At 38.1% G+C, this 25,203-nt stretch overlaps 1 protein-coding gene across 2 annotated transcripts in view; it reads right to left on the bottom strand.

Annotated features, from left to right (window-relative positions):
• Positions 1–25,203, bottom strand: part of PPM1H (protein phosphatase, Mg2+/Mn2+ dependent 1H) — a 306,039-nt gene that overhangs the window by 167,001 nt on the left and 113,835 nt on the right. Inside the window, exon 3 of one of the 2 annotated variants that reach the window (XM_027854174.1) lies at positions 1,701–1,796. The exons of the other annotated variant lie outside the window; for it this stretch is intronic. Coding sequence (XP_027709975.1) covers positions 1,701–1,796 — 96 coding nt within the window. The remainder of the gene's footprint in view (positions 1–1,700; positions 1,797–25,203) is intronic. 2 annotated transcript variants of the gene reach the window in all.

The raw sequence follows: 25,203 nt of genomic DNA, 5'->3' as shown, positions 1-25,203 counted from the left end.
TTAAGGTTAGGGATCATTTTTTTTTTTTCTGTATCTGTCTTCCCAGAAGTGCCTGACACATAGTACACATCTAATAAATGTTTAATGCCTGGCTTTCTCAGTACAACACCTGAAGGAAACATCACAGGCTTATTTGTCTATAATACCTGATCCAAAATATCCAGAATTTCTGGGATATTTTTCCTACTTTGTTCCAATCCTAGGTACTATCTCAAACTATGTTCTGATTAAGTCCAATCCCCTTAGGTTCCTCTTTTCCACCTTCAAAAGTCTCGTTTCTCTCATCTGTTTGTTGATAATTCTTGACCTCAAAGCTGGCAAAAGTCTTGATTTACACTACTTCTGATTCCTATATGTCACTTTCTGTCTTGAAACAATAATAGCTTTTTCAAAATACACATGTGTATTATAATAGGTAAAATAATATAAAAGGGGAAAACTCAAACCTGAACACTGAAGGATATTCATTATAAGGACCAAGGCCAATTTGGGGACAGATCTTCTTCTATGCAGCTACAATCAGAAGCAGGTGAATGACTGAGATAAAGTTTATGGATTCTCTTATGACCACCGTCAGAACCATCAATGCACTATATACAATACTGCATGCTTGTTTAAAATCATGGGGATGGTTCCCTTTGTCCAGCCAGAATCACAAGGGGTGGACCTGTGAAGGTTTCAACTCAAAGTGGATATAAACCATCTTTCCTAAATCCCCAAATTTCTACTCTCTCAGGAAGAGAGAGCTCTAAGCCCATCTGGCCCATCTAGTTGTTCTGGCAAGAAACTGATGCATTAAATAGTTAACGTACAAACTACAAGGCAGTATATGATTAAGTGCTAAAATGAGTGGTAATAAGAACTAATTTTGTGGCACATTATCATTGTACATTTTGTTGTTATTCAGTTGTTTCAGTTGTGTCTGACTCCGTGTGACCCCATTTGGGGTTTTCTTGGCAAAAATCCTGGAGTGCTTTGCTACTTCCTTCTCCAGCTCACTTTACAGATGAGGAAAATGAGGCAAATGCTTAATAAGTGCTTCTTGACTGATTTCCTACTTCAGCGTATAACAATATTTTTAGTCGTTTTTCAGTCACATCTGACTCTTCGTGACCCCATTTGGGGTTTTCTTGGCAAATATATTAGAGTGGTTTGCCAATTCCTTCTCTAGCTCATTTTACAGATGAGGAAAACTGAGGCAAGCAGGATTAAGTGACTTGCCCAGGGTCCGAGGCCAAATATGAACTCAGATCTTCTCATCCAGACCAGATGCTCTATCTACTATGTCATCTAGCTGGTGTGTGTGTGTGTGTGTGTGCACGTGTATGCGCGCACGTACATGTTCATCAATGGTTTTATTTTTGTGTGTGTCACGGACCCTGTTGATAGTCTGGTGAAAGCCTTTGGATCCTTCCTCAGAATCATGTTCTTAAATGTAGAATATAAAATGCACAGGATTACAAAGGAAACTAATTATCTTGAAATAACAGGTATCAAAATATTAAGAAAACAAATGCACAGCCCTCAGATTAAGAACCCCCCCCCCCCATACAGTGGTTTGGGGCATTAGGAAAGAATTATTTTTATTTCCCAATGGCATCTACTCATCTCATTTTGTGACAAACCCTCATTTTTTTCTTCTCCCACACATTTTTGCAACCCATTTATTTTCTTTAGTAGAGTGAAAAAGAATGTAGGACCTGGGCAGAGAACTTGAGATCAAAGTCAACTCGGTCGCTTTTTTCCTGTTTGACCTTGGGGCAAGACACAACACTCTTGGGCCTCAGTTTTCTCATCTGTAAAAAACGAGGGCATTGGATGAAATGACGTTTAAATTCCCTTACAGTTTTAAAATGATAATCCCACATATATTTCTATAGCACTTGAAGGTTTGCAAATAGTCCCCTCAAAAGAAACCCATGAGGTACTTAGTTTAGGTATTATTATTCCCATTATTATAGATGATGAAACTGACACTTAACTGAAAGGTTAAATTATTTGATGTCACACAGCAAGTAGCTGTCTGAGGTTAGATCTGAACTCGGGTTTTGAGGCTCTAAGTATAATTCCTCCACCAATACACCACACTGTCTGCCTAGCCCAGGTGATAAGTGATATAAGGATTCAAAGGAAGGAATAGTCTATATGGGCTAGCTAGAGTATTCAGGAAAGTTCTCATGAAGAAGATAGGACCTGAACTAGCCCCTGAAGGATGGCCAGAAATTAGACAGACACATAAAGGGAATAAGGTTGCATTTGATGATGGAAGGGAGAACGCATTCCCCTCATCACATCCAGTGGCATCTGTACACAACATAATGGTGAAGGTAGCTAGGAAATGATGGAGAAAAAGACTCAGGCTGACCAAGGTAGGGATGCAGGAAGAAACATGGAGGATAAGAAGGGAAAGTGATCAACACAGAATCAGCATTAGACAGAGCTGATAAAAGAAAGGGGTAGTGATTATTCTTGTTCTGAATCTGAACTTGACTTAACAGTAATATATCTTTGCTAATTCTCACTGCTAAAGAAAAGTGAGGGCAACAGCTTCTGGTTAGTACTTTGAATTCATAAGTAACTAGAAGACAGATTAGTGTTTCTTCTGGTCACAATGACACCCCAAAACAGCTACACAGGAGTTCACATGAAAACCAACAATATAATCCCTCCCCTTAGATACAAAAGGAGCCCCTTTAATGAAGCTGCTATTGGGGGACATAAAAGTATATGTCAGGGCAGGGGATTTGTGCTGCAAAATATGGAAATCCATGTAGTAAGAAACTGGGTTATGATAGGATTTCATTATTTGGGGAGAGAAGGTTATTAAATTATTGTAATCTTGCTGAGCCTTCAATTAAAAACAACTGGGTTGTTCAGGAAAGCAAACCAAGCATTCCTTTTTAAAAAATAAAAAATTTTGGAGCCCCCGAAAAAGTAAGGTTGATAAACAGTATAGGCAGAGCTATGTTACTTACCCCTCTGTTAGTCTGGGGAAGGTTAAGAAGACCTTTGTAGAATGTTTTTTAAAAAGCAGAAAATACATAGGATTAAGGAAACCACTTAAATTAAATACATTGCTTTTTCAATCCAAGTTCATGGGCCCCAGGTTAAGAACTCCTAAGCTAGATGAGTTTTGAAGAGGTCAAGCAAAAATTTAATGGAAAAGTTGAGAGAAAAAATGAAAACCCAGGGGTGCTGAACATGTACTCCAGACATTCAATAATACTGGGTTGATAATTTCCCTTTTTTCCTTGGCATTTACAAAGTCTCTACTACAGGTCACCCTCTGCAGTAAACGCTGGGGCCATAAAGACAAAAAACAAACAAACAAAAAAACCAAACCCTCCCTGCCCTCATAGAGCTTACATTCTCTCAGGGAAGACATATATTCATGTAAATGCATACAAAATGACTACAGACAAAATATTATGAAGGGGAGGCACTAAAAACTGATTAGTAGCATTTAGAGCCAGTACCCAGTCTCAGCCAGGGGTGGGGAACCTGCGGCCTCAAGGCCCTTTGACTAAAAGTTGATTCAGTCAAAAGGCCAAACTTGAGGACCTAGAGGGTCACATGTGGCCTCAAGGCCTCAGGTTACTCCTAATGTATTCAGCTATAAAAAAATATTTCCTAGCAACTACTCCAGTAGGTGTTACGGTTATTTAAATCAAAATGAAACAATGCTTGTCCCGGGGCAGCTAGTGGTTTTCAGATTATAAAATATGTACTAAAATCACGTGCAGGGGGTGGGAGATGCTTAACAAATGAGAGACATCAGGAAGGGCTTCTTGTAGGAGGTGGTAATCTGAATCTTGAAAGGGAGCTAGAGGTTCTAGTCTAACCCAATTCAACAAACATTTATTAAACATCGTATGTTCGAGGTGCTGTTCCAGGAGAAGAGAATACAATTCTTCTACTTACCTGATTCATGGAAGAAACTGAATTCAATAGGAAAAATTAACCAAAATATCAACTATAAAACATCAGAGTCCCAGTGAGGTTTCCCAATTACATTTAATTCGTTTTGGTGGATAGGGCAAGATTATACAATCTAAAATTAAGGATTCAGAGCTGGTGTCATCCCCAAAGAATTTCAATCTGTCTCAGTGTATACAATGCACAGGGAGAGGGTTTTCTTCCACTTACCAATGCAGACTGAATGGTGGAACTATTTTTTAAAAAATGGCACCTTTCACAGTTTCCTTGCCGGGGGGAACAATATTTAAAGCGCAGCTTCTATGTGTCTTATTTCTTTCTTGCTCCTTCCCTCTCTCAAACAATAACTAAACATAAAGATTCACGTGATTCTTTGGTACTGACGCCAAGTGGGAATATTCATCTGATCACTCATCTCCCATTGGGTAGAACCCAGCAAAACTCTCACTCAGCTCTAACTGTGAAACACAACAGAGGGAGACAGGAATTCACCGACGATCACCATGGCCCAAATGTGCCTAGTGATGACTTTCCCTTAGAAAGATGAGTCACCTCCCAGCTCCAACTGGTTCTGATCATATATCAGTCTCTCTGATATCTAAGATGCGATAAAGAATGTTGTGCACACTGGAGAAAAGTATATATTCCCTAAGGTCCTGATCATGACCTCAGGCTGTTCAAAAAGCTACTGCTGGGAAGTTAAATGAATTTCATGGCAGGTTTGTGCATAAATTGTTTTTTTTTTTTTTAAGAGGCCTTGCTTTAAATCCTAGATTCATTTTTGGTTTTTGTTTGTTTTGTTTTTTAAATTAAAGACTATCATAGTGAAAAGGATATCTGACAAATCTGTTTAGATTAGTTAGTGAAAACTAGCCCTTTTAATATTAAGCTATCTCAATGCTGCATCCATTTGGAACATCAGTTGGAGAAGTTCTAATCAGTTCCTTTTGGGTAAGAGAAGTTAGAGACTTCAACGCTCACCTCACTTTATAGGTGACAAAGCTGTGGTCCAGAAAGATGAAGGGCTTTTCCCAGGGTAAGTCAGTTTCCCAGACTCCTGAGTCCTTTGGTAAAGGGGAGTCTGACACTCCATCTAATGTGTACTAGACCCTCGAGGTGGCGAGCCCTAGAAACACCCTGTGAGAATGAGGTAATGCTAATTCTCTTGCTCCCTCTCCACTCCAGGTCAGGGAAAGATTAATAGCGCAGTGACAGTAACGAGGTCGGTGAGTCCAGATGTGCAAGTGAAGAATGATATAAGCAGCACTATGCTTCTGGAATTGTGACAAATCGTGATATGCCAAGAACTTGTTTATTTTTTAAAAGTTGTACTGATGCCTTATGTTGTTTTTTTTTTTAAACAGTCATTTTCTAATATATATCACCAAGATCTGGCCCCCCAAATCTCTCCTGAACCTTGCAATAAAGAAAAACAAGCAAGCCAAACTGATAAAGCAAGACCACATGCAGTACTCCCAGTCCTCTACAAGGAGCGGCACAGGTTTCATTATTAGTTCTGATATTCCAGGACTAAGACTGGTCATGTTTAATCCAAATCTGGCTGCCTTTCTGTGATGGTTTCATTTCATTACTGCAGTCATTATGTAAAACTGTCTCCTGGTTCTACTTGCTTTACTCTGAATCAGTTCATATAACTCTTCCCTGTCTTCCTGGAATCCTAAGCATCTCTCACTGGTAAATAAAGTTCTATGGCTCTTTTCTTATTCTGTTACCAAATGCTAGGCCTTGCTGAGAAATGGACAAAATAGAATGCCTTGTTACTAAAGTTGAACTCCACTTTTTTGGTCTATAAAACACTTTGGACATAATTAGTCCTTGGTATTATGGAAAGAATTGGATTCAGACCTAGGTATAGTAGAAAGATAACTGGATTCAGAACTAGGTATAGTATAGTAGGAAGGTAATTGAATTCAGAGTCAAGAAATATTTGGGCTCAAATCCCACCTCTGACACCACCTGAGTCACCATGGGCAACGCTATTTAACTCCCTGAGCCTCAGTTCCCTCATCTGTAAAATGGCGATAACACCACTTGTTGTACCTCTCTCATGGGATGTTTGTGAAGATTAAATAAGAATATTTTCAGAGTCCTTTGTGAATCTTAAAAATCAGCTGAATATTAGTATAACTGAAAAAAAAGGCCATGTATTTTGTTCAACAGTTCTTCTTATTTAGAGGTGCTTTTAAGAAAGTACTAAAAATAAGTATTCTGAAGCTGGTGTCACATAATTGTGAATCACAAGTGTTGCTCCCTAAAGCAATGGTCACTAGAAATCACAAGGTGAGGGGAAGATAATTAAAACAGTCTGAGTATAGAAAGAAATCAACACGAGTGAGAAAAAAGATAACCCCGAAGGACAACTGTCTTACACAGGTTAGCCCAATAAAATGATCCAATGGGCCAAAGGAATGGGAAGGATGCCCATTCACTAGGTAATCATTATCACCGTCTAGTTGGTACAACATATAGAGTGTTGGACTTGGAGTCAGGAAGATCTCAGTTCAAACCTTCCTACAGACAGTTAAAGACAATTGTGACTGGGGCTCTCAGCCTCAGGGTCCTCCTCTGTAAAATGCAGCACCTATCTCACAGGGTTGTTGAGGACCACCTGAGATAATATATGTTAAGTAAGAAGGAACACATACTTCATCACTATTTCTGAGGCCCAGGACCAAGATTGATTATTATGCTCAACTGGAATTTGGATGCTTTTTCCTGATGTAAGTTTACATTCTGTAGTCTTTTGCAGTGCAAACCTTAAAAGGCTATATAAATGATAGTTAATTCTATTACTATTATCATCATCATTATTATTTAGCCTTGAGTGGGCTGAAAATTGCCTTCAGGGAATCGCAAAGTTCCTTTAACCAGTGGTGTCAAACTCAAATGGAAATGGGGGCCACTAAACCATATTAAGAATCCCTGCTATATTACCATTAATTATGGTCCACTGTATTTTCATTTTGTTAAAATACTTCCCAATTACATTTTAATTGTGTTCGACATCTCTGCCTTTAAAAACCCCAAATTTCTCCTGTTGTGCTATGGCCGAGAGTCATTCAACACGACAATCTCCAAGGAACTGAAAAATGAGTATCAACCAGAGGACAATATGGAGAAGCGCACAGTGGATATGTGAGCATTGCTATAATACATCCAAAAACAGCATTAAAGAAAAAGAAGGGCTAGGCATTTGGGGAGACCAAGGGATAACCAATGAACAACCCTGTGAGCTTTACTGGCACTCTTGCAACATCAAGACAAAGTGAGGAAGGCCCGCTGCGTGTTGGAGAGACACAAAAATGGGTTGGTAAAGATGAGCTGTCATTGCACTGTTGAAGGGATCAAAGAGTTGGAGCTGAAAGGAAATTTAGAAGTAATCTAGTCCAACCCTCACTTTTTGCACATGAGGAAACTGAGGCACAGGTAGGTTAGATGACTTGCCCAAGATTCAGGTGGAAGTGTCATGATTTGACGGAAGGTCCTATGGTTCCCCCCCCTCACACCATGCCAAATCACAAGGTCATTTGAATACTGGACTATATTTTTCTCTCATTTCATTTGTGGAAGTTGCTGGTTTTGGTAGCACAGAACACCCCCAACACGGGCAGCAGAGGAAGCATAACAGGAAGACTCCAAATAGCAGTCAAGAGACAAAATAAACATTAATGATACCTGAGCTTATGCACATTTGCCCTGATGGGCTGTGTGGCCTCATGACTGGTTTTAATCCAAAACAATACAATGGTCCATAAACTTGGGCATTTTTTTTAATCCATAAAGAAGTAACCCTCCTCCCAGCGTGTTGAGCTGTCTGAAGCCTCACAGCCTCCTCCAAAGCCACAGGACCTCATCTTCCTTCCTCATAGTCCAGTGCTGCCCATCTATCCCAGTGCCCTGCTGGGACAGACAATCTGCCTTTTCTGTGTCCTTTGAACCAGCTGGCACTGGGGCCAGTGCACTTGACTGTGCAGAGGGTGGCAGGAGGAGCCTGAAAACCCAGCTGGGAGCTGTGCTCTCCATCTGCTTAATTTAAGCATGTCTATAAAGGGAAAGCAGAGCCTCAGATCTAGGTCATCAGTGCCACCCTCTATCTTTTCCTCCTCAAACCCTTGAGCAGAGGTTTGCAACCTGGGGTCTGTAAAGTTAAAAAAAAAAATTAGATATGGATATAGGGGTATGTGTGTGCGCACGCGCATATATACACAGATATATGTGTAGGTATATGTGTGTGTGCATGTATACACAGATATGTCTGTGTAGGGGTATGTGTGTGTACATATATAGAGATACATGTGTAGGTATATGTGTATGTGTGTATACATATATACCCGTAACAATATAATGGGTTTTCTTTGTAATTCTATGAATTTTATTTCATGCATTTAAAAACATGATTCTAAGCCCATTGGCATCACCACACTGCCAAAGAGGTCCATAACACAAAAAAGGTTCTTTTCAGTGTTACCAACCACATTAGACCCAGCAAAGAATCACTGGTTTGACATTTTCTCTGAAGGAAACACCCTGAAGTAAGATCAAAAGAAGGAAAGTTTCTTAGACTTTTAATACCATGAGGAGTTCCATATATATAGCTCTTTAACAGAAAGTTAATGTAGCAAAGTCTTCTCCCAAAGCTTAGGGGTCACTGAATGTATTTAGATTTCAGTTAGCTGAAACTACTTCCTTTATAAAGTATCAGAGTAAATTTCCTCTTCTACTTCTTTTCAACTGTAAAGGTTAAGGCAGACATCCAAGCTGGTTAGAGCTAAGAACAGCAAATTTAAAACCTGGAGGACCTGAAATCTCTAACTATAAGGTCATGTGCTTACAGTGGACTAAATTTCCAATGAGTTTCAAAATGGCCATTAGTATATTTCCATTTTGTTGGGATTTAAAGTCCATCAAACTGAGAAATCCTTTACAAGAATCCAACATATGGAATTCCCCAAACTTACATTATTTTGGATGGGGCGGGGGATTAGAATAGGTGAGAAGAAAGGTTGATCACTTGCATTACATAAGAGTTCACTTCTTTTTAAACAGGATTCCCTGGCACATTTAAAGTTTGACAACTTAGAAAATTTAATCTTACACTCAATTTACAAAAATTCCACTTACAAGCAACTTTCAGGAGCATATCTATAATCGAATATGATAAATTAAATTTTTATAACAAAAAGAATAAATCTAAAAAGTTCAGCGTGTCCCTTCAGGATGTCACTGGAGGGTGTCCAAATGTGCCTCTGTCCACTTTTACCCAGAAATTTCAGCAGCTGTTTGTTACAACAACAAAAGGCACATGATTGTTTTTTTCCATACTCTCCCTTCGAAGTCGTAAGATCATAGATGCAGAGAGCTCATTTAGAGGTCTCCTTTAGTCCAACTCCTCAGAGTCCCACAGAGGTCAAGTGATGTGTCCAAGGTCATACCAGTTGCAAGTTTAAAAGGAGGGATTTAATTCCAAGTCTCTTGATGTCAAATCCAATGCTTTTCCCATTACATCACACTACCTCCCCACTAAGGGAAAAGCCTCAACTCATTTAGGAATATTTAAAAATACAAATCCTTCCAATGTAGCTGCTTTGACCAATTCTTTCCCTCTCTCCCTGACCTCTCAAAGTTCCTTACAAGCTAGTTCCTTCACATACTGGATCTTTTCAAGACATCTTTAAAATAAGTGGAAAAGCTGTTGTAGACTAATGCTTTTTGCCCTTGCTTAGTGACAGAAATGCATAGCACTGCCCCTAAGATTTAAGTACCTGCTCCCACTTTAACTTCAGCATTTGGTGCATGCTATAGAAAAAAAAAAAAGTTAGATGATATAACCAAGGCAAAGCATAAAGAATGCCAATTTAGAGAAACAGTTTTTGGGGGGAATATGGGAAAAAATTTCAGAAATGTTGGGGAAAACAATCTCACCTTGGAAAAATATGGTATACAATATCTAAAAGCAAGAGGTAGCATAATCTGTAACAGAAAATGATGGAGGCCTTTCCAATAAGATCAAGGGTAAAATAAGGCTGTCCAATAGTACCACTATTACTTGATATATCAGAGACAGTAACAACGCAAGACAAATAAATTGAGGTAACAAGCATAGACAAAAAGGAAACAAAATTATCTCTTTTTGAAAATGTTTTAAAGAACCCTGGAGACAGAATTAAAGAGTAATTGAAACTATTAATAATTTCATCAAAGTTGCAAGATATAAAAAATCTGATAAATTATCAGCTCTTTGATATTGTACCAACCAAATGAAGATACAAAGAATAACATTCAAAATGACTACAGAATGCAAAAAATATCCAGATGTCCACTTTTCACGACATTCAGGAACTAATAATAATAATAATGATAATAATAATGATAATAACTAGCATTTAAATAAAACCCACTATGTCCAGACGCTATGCTAAGTGCTTTGCAAATATCTCATTTGATCTATTACAACAATCCTGAGAGGTAGGTGCTATTTCTATCCCTATTTTAGAAATGAAGAAACTGAGTTGATCAGTGGGACAGATTAGGTAGCACAATTAAGAGGGCTAGGTCTGGAGTCAGGAATAGCTGAGTTCAAGACTGACGTCGGACATTTATTAACTGTGTGACCCTACTCAAGTCATCTAATTTCTGTTTGCCTCAGTTTCCTCAACTGTAAAATAGGGATATCATCATCTATCTCCTAGGACTGCTATGAGGATCAAATGAGATAATAATTGTAAGGCACTTAGTACGGTGCCTGGCACATAGCTGGTGCTATATAAATGTTAATTATCATTATAATCATTATCATTATTATTATTTATATAAGGAATGCAAAGTGGGAACAATGGTAGCACAATATTTGATAAATTCAAGGATCCCAGATACTATGTTAAGGACTCACGGAAAGCAAGTTGGAAGAAATGTGTTTTACCATATTTCATTATAAACTCCAAATAGATAACAACCTTGGTAAAAAATAATAAACAAATTAGATGGACAAGGAAGGAGATAGTTTTCTAACAATGGATAGAGGAAGTTATTGACAAACAAAGGACAGAGAGGATCATGAGAAAGAAAATGGACAATTTCAATCACATAAAATTGAAAAGCTTTTACACACAAACAAAATCAATGCAGCTAAAATTAAAAGGGGAACAGTTAAAGCAGGGGAGAAACTGGGGAGGGGGTGGGTAGAATCTATGTTCCAAGATTCTCTGAAAAAGATCAGATCCCCAAGAAATATAAGAAATTGGCTTGAATATATAAGAATAAGAGGCACTCCCCCCAATAGATAGATGGCCAAAAGCTATGAATAAGACAGTTCTTAAAACAAGTTAATAACCCTATGAAAATGTTTCAAATCACTAATAAGACAAAAAAGGAACACAACAATTATTGGAGGAACTACGAAAAAATAGACACACTAACGTAAATCCTAATGGATTTCTGAAATGTTCCAGATATTTTGGAAAGTAAAATCTCAAAAGTCACTAAATTGTATAGACCCTTTGACTCAGCAGTACCATTACCATGCACATACCCCAAAGACTTTAGCAAAGACCTAGGGGAAGGTCTAATATGTATAAAAATATTCATAGCAGTACTTTTTAATGTAGCAAAGAAAACAATACAAAAAGAAAAAAATATGTGTGCCCATCAATTGGGAAACACTTGAACAAATTATGGTATGTGAATGTAATGGAATAGTATTATACTGTAAGAAATGAGGAAAGGGACAGATTCAGAAAAATCAGGGAATATTGATATGAACTGATAGATAGAATTGGGTGTACAGAACTTGGACAACAATTTCTAAATGACTACAATATTGTAAAGAAAAACAAATCTGTAAGGCTTGGTATCCTGGTCAATGAAATCATCAGCCTGGACTCCAGAATACTGAAGGCATGTTTCTGATCCTTTAATAAAGAGGTGATAGTCTATGGGAGCAGAATGAGATATATGTTTTTCAACATTGCCAGTTTGTAGTTTTGTTTTGCTTGAATATAACAACTTGTCAAAGGAAGATTTGGGGGGTTGGTAAGGAAGAATTATGGGGAAAAGGGGAACTAGTTAAAATGGTGCCTAACAAAGGAAGAAAAGAAGATCAACGAAGCATTTAAAGAAAAGGCGAAGAGAACAGAAGGTTCAGAGGACCACAAACGCAAGCAAGATGGTTTGGAAGTCTACACCCTGAACTGAACACACATTTAAAAAACCAACAACAAAGTATAGGCAATGAAATTCACAGTTCCATATATAATTCATTATTCTGGTTTTTAATATATGAAAATGTTTGTGTTTGTGAAAGTCAAAATAACAAAAAAAATTTTTTTTTAAAGATAGCTGGAAAAATAGTTCAGCAAAACTTACTAATATATCAACTGAGTCTGATAGAATATATGACATTCCACACCCATAGCCCCCCACTTCTACAAAGGAAGGGAAGAAGGTACATTTTCTCCTCTCTTCTTCAAGGCCAAGGTTTTTTCAATATAATCACACATTGTTCAGTCCTCAAAGCTAATTGAAAAACAAAGTATGATTGCTATAAAACAGGTTTTACATACATGATATAATCAATGAAACCTGGTGAGACTTCTAAGAGAGATACTGAGTCATAGGACCATAGGTTTAGAGCTAGAAAGCTCATCATCCTACTCATCCAATATACACCATATATATTTAAACTGTGGGACTCAATTCCATATGGGGCCGTGAAAAATTTGGCAATAGTAAAAGGTTTCTAAATGTGCAATGACCAAAAATTAATTAAAAATCAAACACATAATGAATCTTAGGCGTTTCTGGCCGTGCTTTTGTTGCATTGCACAACTTCACTGCAGTCTTGGTTCTGTATACAAAGCACACACACGTTGCCCTGTGCATCTATTACACCAAGCAATGAAAACCGAAATGCAAAAAGGGGTTGCAAGTGGAAAAAGTTTAAGAGGCCCTGGTATAATGTGTCCCAGGTTTATAGGGAGCATGTTTTGTAGGTACTACTTTTACTATACCACCTTAATAAATGCCTCTGCTAAAGGCAAATATGTCGATTGCCTGTTAACAGGAAGCACACCAGTAGGGGCTCATGAGCTATGACATTAGGAGCGTTACATAGCAGCCACCTCCCAACCCCACCTGCATGCTCATAGGATCATTTCACAGATTTATAGCTTAAAGGGACTTCAGTAGCCAACTTGTCCAAACATCTTTTATAGATTTGAAAAGGGGTCCTCAGGGAAGTTATATGACTTGCCCAAGGCCACACAGAGAGTAAGTATCAGTGGAAGGGATCTAAACTCAGGTCCTTATTCTACAGAGTCAGTAGTATAACTCTTTCTCTTGCACTAAACTGTCTCAAACCACAGAGTAGCACACATGGAGGCCAAGACAAGCCACAACTCAAATTCCGAAGGGATACAATGTCCTCTGTCTCTTTCTGAAGTCCATACAAAGCAGCCCACTGTGCATGATTTTTCTACTGGGCCGGGCAGATGGCTCAGCTGGGCCCCAGAGTCTTCTCATTTCTGCAGCTTCATGCTTGAGTCCATTGCCACCTCTCTATTCTAAGGCAAGGGGTCCCTATACTTCCTCTCTCAACCTTTCTGTATCCATGTCAGTCTGGAATGGCTGTCATTGCTCTCTCAACACTGTCTCCAACTCTCTCAATTTGCTAGATGAGGTGTCTTCCCATTGGGCAAGTTATGGGGGGGAAAGGAGAAGAGAGTACTCTCCTTACCCATACTTCAGGCTCCTGACTATAAACTCCCAGTAGAAATAACAACTTGGCTTTTCTTTTTTAATGGCCCTCAAAGGTATGGCCCATTTTCTGCTCCGCTAATCATGTTGCCCCTTATGACTCAATTAGAGAAGTGTTCATACCTCCCTAGTCTCACTAAGACTTTGTTAACACATTAAAAAACTTATCAACTGTGAGTAAATTTTGACTACATCAACTGATTTGGAAATGGGTGGAGAACCATATGCCTTCTCACTTATATTTGGTAATATGTTGCAACCTCTTTACATCCACCAGGTATTTCTTTCATTGCTCTCTGTGTGGTCTCCACTTTGATTCTCTGGAGATCACGATCCTCCAGCACTAAGAGCTAAACTTCCATACAGGAAAAATTAAGTGTATGAAAAAGTCCTATTGATTGGTAGCCAATAGAGTTGGCCCATCAGGACATACATATGAGAACAGGAATTTTAACCCTTTTTTGTCATGGATGTCTTTGACATTATGGTACAACCTATGAATCCTTTCTTGGAATAACGTTTTAAAATGTGTACCTGCTCGTGTGCACATGTGCGTACACACAATTACAAAGGATTAGAAAGGAAACCAATTATATTGAAAATAGTTATCAATATATCTTTAGAAGTTCTCAGACCTCAGTTGAACAATTTCTGTCTTTAGACATTAAAAGATGGACAATTCAGGCACCAAAGACTGAAGGAGAAATCAAGTGGTCTTAGACTGCATTTGGGAATTATAAAAAGCATTTAATTACCCCAAGTTTCTTTTTGACATTAAAAAATCATCTTTTTCTCAAGATTCTTCTCAGTAATTCTCCAAAACCAAGGTTCTATATGACTGTGGATCATGGAATGTCACAGTTTCATGTTTTGTAAATAGCTGTACAAATGGTAACAATTATTCTTCCCATTCAAAGAGCCTGGTACTCAAACCAACACCATGTGAACATAACAAATTATAAAAGAGTTTCTTAGTGTGTTAACTTTTTATCCTAAGTTTAAGGCACTGGTCATGCTCCCCTGAAGTTAAGAATTCATTATTTTTCATTTTCATTTTTCATTCTTATTAAGGGCCTCCTTTCTAAAGCAATTCTCAACAAGGTCTATGGGCAAGGAGCATGAGGCACAGGCAAAACATTCCAAGACACTTGCAGTCAGGAGACCCAAAGAGAATAATTAATATTTGAAATCCTTCCACGATGCCCTCCCCCAAGGACAGAGGAGGACTGCAGTATTTACACAACAGTTCAATTACTTAGTTTGCTGAGCTGGCAGGATGCTGGGAAGAGAGGAGAAAAGATTTCTCTGGCTCAGTGGTTTCCAAACCCATGCTACCAATAGCCTAGTTTGAGAACTTGAAAAATAGGGTGTTAGGTTTTTTTTGTTTTTTTAAGGGAAAACTTTCTCTAGTTTTTGCAACATATACTTTCAGAGCAGTGTCAAATATTCTGGAGCCAATTATTACTTCCATCCAGTCCAATTTTTATTGACCTTGATTTGGTTTACCTTAGGCCCCCCAAGTCCATTTAAATCTGCAGATGTAACTAGGAGATACTGAAGACATTAAAAGGAAATGATTAAGAATCAAATGGATGAATTAATCTAATTTGATCTTAGGAATGAATAAAGGAAGGGGCCATAAAACATGCTTTCTTCCCCATCCAATTTTTTTTCTAGCTTACCTGACTTTTCATATCCTATCAATAATTAGAAATAGAGCAAATTATTTCCAAAAGGTTCCACCTATTTTTCTACCAGGGTTCTTCCTAGACAAACAAGTTCAGGGTGAAACTGAGGCAAAGAAAAGTTTCTATCACATTCCTATTTGTCTTCCTCATTCCTTTCCAGACTTTCTCTGCCACACCCCAGAAACCTCTTCATCCTGGAAACTTACATTACCTCCAGACTTCACACACTGGATGCAGTCTCTGCACCTGTGACTTTTCCCCTTTGATTGGCTGGTTCTTCCCAGAATCTCATTTTTAAGGAAGAGGCCCAGAACAACCATGTCTTCATTCCTCTTCAGGCCTTATTCCTGTCTCTCAAGCTCCCCACAAAGGGCACTTTCATCTTTCCCTCCCAATTCTCTTTTACGAGTTGTGTTCTCCCGTTAGAATGTAAGCCCCTTAAGGGGCAGGGACTGACTTCCAGCTTTGTATCTGCATACCCAGCCCTTAGCACAGCTGGCTTCTGTACTTGACTTGGTGACTATTCCATAGTCCTACAGGGTTACCACAATGTACAAAGTATCCTGGTACTGAAGCGTTAGTTACATTTTACTTTTGTCATTTTTCTTATGAGATTCCACTCATGTTTTGTTTTTATATGACCTTGATTTTCTTGTGCTCCCCCTCTACACACACACACACACACAAACTCCAACAGTCATCCTTTATAATAAAGTTTGTTTTTTTAAATATAGGAAGGGGAGAAAAGCAGCAAAACCAATCAAAACACAGAAAAAAAATCAAATGTGCCACATTCCACATACATGGATCCCCACCCCCACACAGAAATGTACACACACAAACCTTTGCAAAAGGGAGGAGGGTGGTCTAGTAATAAAGCTTTCATCCAGTCCACGGCATTACAAGGTCAGATTCAATATTTTTGTCACAGATTTTGCTCAGAGGACACCCGCACTTGCTGGGGTCGGAAGCAGAGAGTTCTCTGTCTGACCTCAACCACGAATTTGGACCTTGTCAATTCGTATTGTGAGAAGTCACCCTTCTAAAAATCATTATTAACAGTTTTATGTTCCTTGGAGCCAAAAGGGTCTAACAGTAAACTCAAAGATATTATTGATGGAAATGCAGGTGGAGTCTTACTGGTCCAACATACAGTTGAAAGCATTAAGTTAGTAGTTAGTCAAGGGCCTTATAGACCACACTACAGTCCAACTTATAGAACATGGGATAGAAAAGAGGGTAGCCAAAGAGTCTCCCTCTCCCCTCAAAAATTCTCCTGTGCTAGTTGGATTGCTTTAAGGTTACTGTTTTTTTCTTTTCTCTTTTTCTTTCTTTCTTTTATTTTTTTAAGAAAAAGAGAGAGAAACAAAGGTACAAAATGCAAATATTTAAGTGAGGCCAGTTAAAAGCGGAAAATAACTTTGAAAAAGTTTCAAATATTTATGCCCCTCCCCCATTTCCTCTAACTTCCCCCCCCCACCTTATTCCCATTTGATCCTAGCTGACTTAAAATTCCCATGATGCTTCTCAAGTCTCCACTGAGAAAGATAATCAGCTTTTGTGTCCCCTGCTGATGAACTTGGCCAGGATGCTGACACAGCCATCCCTTGTTATTGTAATTAGACACTGAACTAACAGATTTTTTAGGCCCCCAAACATTTTGATATGTTTTGACTAAGCTAAACAACATAAGGATGATCCTAAGGAAATAGACTTGGAATGCATTTATATACAACTCTAGTCATAACCACCTCCCATCACAACTCCCCCTCCCCCCCACCAAACTCTTCTAAAGCCAGGGAGCTTAACCAAAAAAAAAAAAAAAAAAAAAAAACAAAAAACCAACCTATACAGACTGGATATAATGGTTATAGCCTAAGACAAGATTCCTATCTGAACACCATAAGAAAATGGTTTCCTAATGTCTTTGTATCAGATAGAAATAATGCTCCAGTTTTAAATTTTCTTCCTTCCTTATATCAAAATTGGTTCATGCCCCTCCCTTCTTTCCTCACCTTTCTAGAGTCCTTGTATAAAAAGACATTTTAGTATCCTAAAGTTAAAACAGGCCCTGGCAACGCTTTCTCATTATCCTGTGCAACTGTCCTTGTAAGTATAACCAGGTCCATTTCTTCCTGATTCCATGTGTCTGTGAATCAATGAGAGGAGGCCTGGCACTCTGAAGAACATGAGACCCTGGCTGCTCAAGGTCATGTGTGACTTTGTGTTGAAGACCTTAGTGCTTTGAGATGGAGAAGAAACCCCATTAATGGCCACTGGTCAAAAAGTTTTTCTATCACACAGTTCTGAATGGCTTTGAGTGAGGGGCAGGCAGAAACTCTACCTGGGGCTGCCTCATTTGTTTGCTGTTTCTTGGTCTTAAGTGAACCATAATCTATCCTAAGATGTACCAGCTTGGACAAGCCCTTGTGAGTTCAATAAGATCTGAGGTCTTGAGATTTTTTTTTTCCATTATTGGCGATTAGAGGCAAGAGAACATAACCACCACAAAGAGAATGGGTCCAAGAATGAAGTATTTTGTTAGAAGATAGACGCAGGAAGTTGTTTGGACAGTGCAGAACCAAGGTGAATTGTAATAGTATCTATTCAGCAACCCTGAAAACTGTTTTATACTATGATGTAATATATATATACACAATATATAAATATATACTATTATACATAGATGATATTATGATAAGTATCGAACTCCCATGAGAAGATAACTAGTTATAAACAAAGTTACTGAATCCAGTTTTAAGTTTTTCTGTCAATGCAGGCTGTGAGTCTTGCGTGTCATTTAGCATTTGATTTCTGAGAAGGAAATAAATACTTGTTCCATACATACTGTATAGAGTACCTATTTCCCCTTTTTTTGGAAGACCCTAAATATGAGGCAAAATCTAAGATATATATATGTATATAACTTTTCCCCAGTGTAGAGGTATTTTTTCAAATGAGTCAAAGGATATAAGAAGAGAGATCTAACCCACAGAATTGAACATAATGGGCTCAGTGCCCAGTGCCCTGGGACTAGCAGTTGTTAATGTTAAATGAGCAATGCCTCAAGAACCTTTAAAAACAAGAACACAAGCAGATTCAGAGAATGTTAGATTTAGACATTATTCAGAGGTCATCTACCCTGACCTCTTCATTTTATTCAGGTAGGTCCAAGAAAAGGAGTTACTTGTCCAACTTTACACCCCTAAACAGTGGCAGGGTTGAGAATAGAAACAGATGTATTTTTCTTTCTTTTTTGGAGAGATGATTGTTAAACATTTACCAGCACACTTTTGGAAAAGGGATGGCAATAAGGGAGTGGGCAATGAGGGGAAGAGAATGGAGGTTTGAATAAATGATAGGCATTTATTTTCATTCCCTTCCAATTCCCATCCCCCCCATGAAAAAGAAAATCAAAACATTTGCAACAAATACAACATAGACAAAAAAAAAATCCTTCATTGTAGTCATTAAATAAAAGAACAAGATTCAAACCTAGGTCCTTGAACTCGAAACTCAGTCTTCTTTCTACTTTGTCACACTCCAACAGCAAGAATTTTCTTGACAGTTGGCTTCTGGAACGTAGGTTTTATTGGGGGGGGGGGATGGATGAAAACAGGGGTTCTTTATTTTTTTGGTGTCATGGACTCTGTGCGACGTCTGTAGACCCCTTCTCAGAATCATGTTTTAAATGCATAAAACAACATATATGATCACAAAGGAAACCAATCATATTGAAATAAAAAATGTAATTTTTCTTTTCTGTATCCAAGTTTACAAACTCCCCCTGCTATAGGAGATATTAAATTCATCTACGTTCTTCCATACTAGTCCTAAATAAAAAGGGCAATAGGATGGATAATAGTGTATCAGGTCTCTAGGAAATGCCAGTAATGTACAAAGAAATCACCCTGACTGACCTCTGGATGATGAGAATTACTAAGACAACAAATGAAACTCTCAATGATTAAATAATAACTAAATCAGATGGTGTTTCCAGATCAAAGGGATTCTCCTATTCATTGGTGCAGATACATTATTTCATCAATGCAAGCATCTCACAGGGTACAAACTCCCTTCAACAATGCAGATCGTTTATGATTAATAATAGAAAGTTGTGTAGTGTACTAAGGAAAAGAAATGAATAGTCCATGGTTACATGGTTAATATATGTGAGAGGAAGGACATGAACTCACGTCTTCCTAAGCTCACTTCTGACTTTCTACCCTTACGTCATTATTGCCTGCCTACCATTTTTCACACCACCAAGCTAGTCAGTAAAAACTAGAAATCAGATTGCCCCCCAGCCCCCATCATCCCATTCTCTCATTTATCTTCAATCTCTCCCTATCAACGGCTGCTTCCCTACTGACCACAAACACACCCACCTCTCCCCTACCCTCAAAGAATCTAGCTTCTAAGGGGAATCACTTTTGGCATCTTTGGTACAAGGCCCACTCCTGGAGCTTGGGAACAAGTTAGTGAGGTCATTTTTGGAGACAATTTTCAGTGACCTCTATCCACCAACCACTTCCATCCTTACCTTCCTCAAAACCCTTGGCTTTTCTAACTGGCCTGATGGGGTGACATGGCATGGGATGGTCCTACTAGAGAGGCAGAGTTTAAACACACAACTCTCATACACAGGTCAGTCATAATGTTACCCTACCCTTGGGGCTGTCTAAGAGAGGAAGTGAAAAAAAAAATACCACCCCAAGCTAAAACTCTAAGAGGAACTTAATCTGGTGGTGGGAAGACAGGGTTAAGGGAATTGGGATAGAGATGTCATCATTAATTGGCAATGGGCCAAAGGGTGAGACTTTCTTCATAGCAATTACCAGGAAGAGTCGGCTTCTCAATTTTATGTTCTACTAGAAAAGAAGAATTCTGTTCATCCAATTATCTCATTTGTTTCTCAAACCTACTCTGTGAGGAAGGTAGCATCATCCCAATTCAATAAAAAAACACAAAATTTATGGGTCCTTAGTCACACAACAAGATAGCACCAGACTAGGGCTAATTAATCACCTAATATAGTAGCAATGGAAAGAGCCTGGAGAGTCTGTCTAATCCAGGGATTTGTAAACTGGGGACTCTGAAGTTGGTTTTTAAAAAAAGAAAACATTTTAATAACTGTATTTTTAAAAAAAATCACTGGTTTCCTTTATATATTTCTATGTATTTTATGCATTTAAAAACATTATTCAAGAAGGAGTCCATAGGTTTCATCGGACCAATAATTAAGAACTCCTGATCAAATCCGACCCCCTAATTTTGAAAGGAGGAAGCTAACATCTAAAAGAAAAGTGATCTTGCCCAGGTCTGCTGCCTCTCGCACCAGGCCTTTTCTCACTACTCCATTCTGCCTCCAACAAACTGTAGGTCTTCCAGGAGGGAGCTGTTCAGTGAAACACTGGCCAAGCCTAGTTTAGTATTTACTCTTGTTTTATAAATAGCTACAAAACTTTACTATTCCCCTAGTAAAGGAACACAAAACCATCATGTCCAAAGGATGAATGGGTGGTAAAAAAGAGAAAGAAAGAAAGAAAACCTCTCACTCTGCTATTAATCAATGAAAAAATGAATCACTAGTTCCAGGTTGAACAACTATTTCTAAGGTAAACTGATCTTTCCAAATCCCATAATAGAATTTTAGATTAAGGAAAAAAAAACAACAATAAACAACAACAAAAACCAGAAACAATAACAAAGGATACCAGCCCACCCATACCACCATGCACACCCACCATTATAAAGAGCTCCCTTCTACAATACTACTGGGAATAAACTGCATTTGGAAGGAACAGTGTTTCATGAAGCAACTTCTTCTATCACCCATATCCATGGCCTACTGCTATGAGTACTGACCAGAAGAGACGCAGCATGGTACAGTGAACAGGCTGGCCTTAACAGCCAGGAAGACCTGAGTTTCAAGTATTATCTCAGTAGTCAAGAGTTAAGTAATTTAATTCTCAATGTCCCAGGCAACTCTGTAAGACTACAAGCTTTAGAGCAATTGCTGATTTGTGTTGGTAGAGGGAATTTTATCCCTGGAAGCTCTGTACACATATGAAACCTCAGCCCAAACCCCTCAAATTTTTGAAAATAGTAACAATGATAATTACATTACAAAGGAAGTTGAGCTCATCATTCTCTGCCCCCTTTCTACGTGTTTCTTTAGCAATTCTAGAGGATCCTTCCTTTTCACACAACAAATTAGAGAATCAGGGAATATGAATGGTGAAAGGGTACTTCAGCACTCATCTGATCCAATCCTAGCAGGATCTTTTCTGTTGTGAATTTACCTAGTAGCAGAGAAGTTCTCTTAACCTTTCTTAGTGCCATAGACTCCCTTCTCAGAAGAATATTTTTAAATAACTGAAATGCTTAATTTCAGTTAGAAGTCAGTAAAATCAAAGATGTAATTTTTTTCCCTTTTTTTTTTTAACCTTCCTCAAAATCCTTGGCTTTTCTGACTGGCATGGTGGGGTGATAAGACATGAGATGGTCCCACTGTCCCCATTTAAGGACCTCCTGAAATCTGTCCACAGGTGCCAAGTTAAGAACTTCTGCTATATAGTGTGACTGCATGGCATGCATCAATAAGCTTCATGCCAACTGAAAAGCATATTAATATGGGATAGCGAGAGGCTTGAAACTTGGCAACTGAAGTAAGAGGAGCAAGGAAGTGAAGGCGGATGAGCAGCAGTTGTATGCCAAGAGTAAACAGCCAAGAGCTATGAGGTGGCAGACGCACAGTTTCATTTGACTGCTTCCCATGGGTTGACATCCCAGGACCTGGGGCTCATTTCCTAGCCACCCCAACAAACACTAGAGATGAGACTTCTCAACAGGCATCCGAGTTCCTAACAAATGGTATTTCTGCTGCAGTTCCACATTTATTTGTGTTCGAGGTCCGGTTCAAGTACACACATCGATCAATCAACAAGTACATATTAAGTACCCACTAGAGACTCCAGATATTGTCCTTGGTGCTGGGACAAAAATGAAGGACCCTGCCCTCAAAGAGCTTATATTTTATCTGTGGAAACAACATGAACACTCATGATGAGGTACAAAATATGCATTAAGTAATTTGAGTGGAGGAAGGGGTTCATATCTAGGAGTGTCAGAGAAGTTCTCATTTAAGAAGCAGCTTTTGGGCTGAGCTCTGAAGGAGGGAGACAAAGGATTCCGACAGGTAAAGCTAAGGAGAGTGCATTTGAGGCCGGAGGGAAAAGACTACAAAGGTACAAAGATAGGAGATGGAATACCACACGTGAGAAACAGCAAGGCTAGATTGTAGAATATCTGAGAGCAATGGGTATGTAATAAATCAAGATAGGGAGATGGAAATCAGGGTATAAGGGTTTCACATACCAAATGGAGTCAAGCCACATTCTTGTACAACCACAAAAATTTCCTGGGGCACCAACTCTCCTTCTCAGAAATAGTCTATAGAATTCTTGTCTTTAGCCCTAGGGCTTTCTTCTTTACTCTTCTCTCTCTCTCTCTCTCTCTCTCAAAGCTTCATTATCTGAATTTATTTTTAAGTAAGTTTTTCTTGATATCTTCTGCTTCTTATATCATTATAGCTATCCCAAGGATCCCTTCCTTTTTCCTTCCCATAGAACAGACAGTAAAATTTTTAGAGAGGAAAAAAAAAGCAGACCCAATTGATATATTGAAAAAAGTCCAAAAATATGTACAATATGGAACTCTTGTAGACCTCCCAAATCCATAAAGAGGTGGGTTGGGATTGTCCTCTCATATCTCTTCATTCAATTCCTGTTTGATCTTTATAATTTTGTTACATTTACTTTTGATTTTTTTGTAGGTTATTGTTCTTTCTATTTACATTGTTGTAGTTGCTTTGCATGTTGTTTTCTTGGTTCTGCTTACTTCGCTCTACATCAGTTCATATGGATATTTCCATGCTTCTCTGTGTTCACACACATAATTTATTACAGCAGAATAATATTCCTTTATATTTACATCCCACAATTCGATGAGCCATTTGACGAGCATCTACTTAGTTTCCAATTCTTTGCCACTACAAAAAGTGGCAGTATAAATATTTTGGTGTTAGGTAGGGACGTTATTATTAACAGCCTCTTTGGGGTATAAGCCCAGTAGCAAAGTCTCTGGTTTCAGAGGCTTAGACATTTTAGTCATTTTTTTAATCATTCCAAATTGCTTTACAAAGTGTTATACCATCTCACAGCTCCACCACCAACGTATTAGTGTGTCTAATCTTCCGTGACCCTTCCAACATTGGCTACTGCCATTTTTTGTCATTTTTCCCAATACTACCAAGGTGTGAGGTGAAACCTCAGGGTTGCGTTGATTTGCATTTCTCTTATTATTAGTGATACAGAACATTCTTTCATGTGGTTATGAATACTCTGCAATTCTTTTAAGAACTGTTTGAGAACTTTTGGGAATTCTTTGTCCATATTTTTTGATCACATCTTTTGTGGGATGGCTAACATATTAAAATACATGTGTGTGTGTGTATGTGTGTGTGTGTGTGTATACATGTATTTATTAATTGTTCATATATCTTGTAAATCAAACTCTCATCCAAGGTATTTGATACAAGGATTTTTCCCCTTTCCCTTCTTATCCTAAGTGCATCAATTTTGCCTATGCAAAAGATTTTTAATATCAAGGAATCAAAGTTATTCCATTTTAATTTGATATATCTCCTATCCATTGATGTGAGAGAGATATGATCTGTTTCTCTTCTAATGTTTTATAGTATAATCTTTAATATTAAGGTCACATGTCCACTTAGAATGTATTGTAGGATATGGTGTAGGCTGGGTATTGGCATAAGCCTAATTTCTGCTAAAATGCTTTCTAGTTTCCCTGGCAGTTTTTATCAAACAAGAAATTTTTTTCCCCAGGTAATTCATGTTTTCTACTTTATCAAACACTGGGTTATTGACTTCTATTGCTTCTAAATCTAGTCTGGGCCGTTCTCTTGATCTGGCTCTCTATTTTTAACCAATACCTGATGATTTCGATGATTGCTGCTTTATAATAATTTGAGGTTTAGAATTGTTATTCTCCCCTTTGCCTCTGCTTGTTGACATCATTTTCCTTGATGTTTTACATCTTTTATTTTTGTGAATGCATTTTGCTATTATTTTATCAAGTTCTATGAAGTATTCTCTTGGTAATTTGATTGACATAGTATTAAAAGTATAAATTAATTTTGGTAGTATTATCATTCTTATTATACTGGCACAGCCTACCCACAAGCACTGAATATTCCACCAACTATTTAAATTGTTCTCTATTTCCTTAAGGAGCCCTTTGTAATTGAATCTATATAAGTCTTTTGTGTGCTTTAGTAGGTCGATCCCCAGATATATTATGCATTTTGTAGTTTTTTTTGGAATAGGGTTTTCTTTTCTATTACTGCTTCTTGTGTTTTGCTATTATAATACAGAAAATAAAAACATTGATTTTTGAAGATTTATTTTTGTAGCCTGCAATTTGCTGAAGCTATTATCTCAATTAATATCTTCGTTAAATCCATAGGATTTCCCAACCTATCATATCATCAGCAAATGGGGATAGTTTACCTCCTCTTCACCTATCTTTATACCTTTAATTTCTTTCTTTTGTCTTACTGCTGTTGCTAGCATTTCCAGAACCATATCAAATAACAGTGAGGAGACTGGGTGTTCTTGCTTCATTCCCAGAATCAATTTTTTTTACTTACTGGAAAAGGTTCTCGTGTATCCCTGTAACATATGATACTTACTTTGGGTTTTAGATAAATGCTTTATATGATATT

The sequence above is a fragment of the Vombatus ursinus genome, unplaced genomic scaffold, assembly GCF_900497805.2.
Source record: "Vombatus ursinus unplaced genomic scaffold, bare-nosed wombat genome assembly UNPS02010320.1, whole genome shotgun sequence".
NCBI lineage: Eukaryota > Metazoa > Chordata > Mammalia > Diprotodontia > Vombatidae > Vombatus > Vombatus ursinus.
Note: the sequence above shows the minus strand (reverse complement) of the source record. Positions and strands in the feature narration are given on the sequence as shown.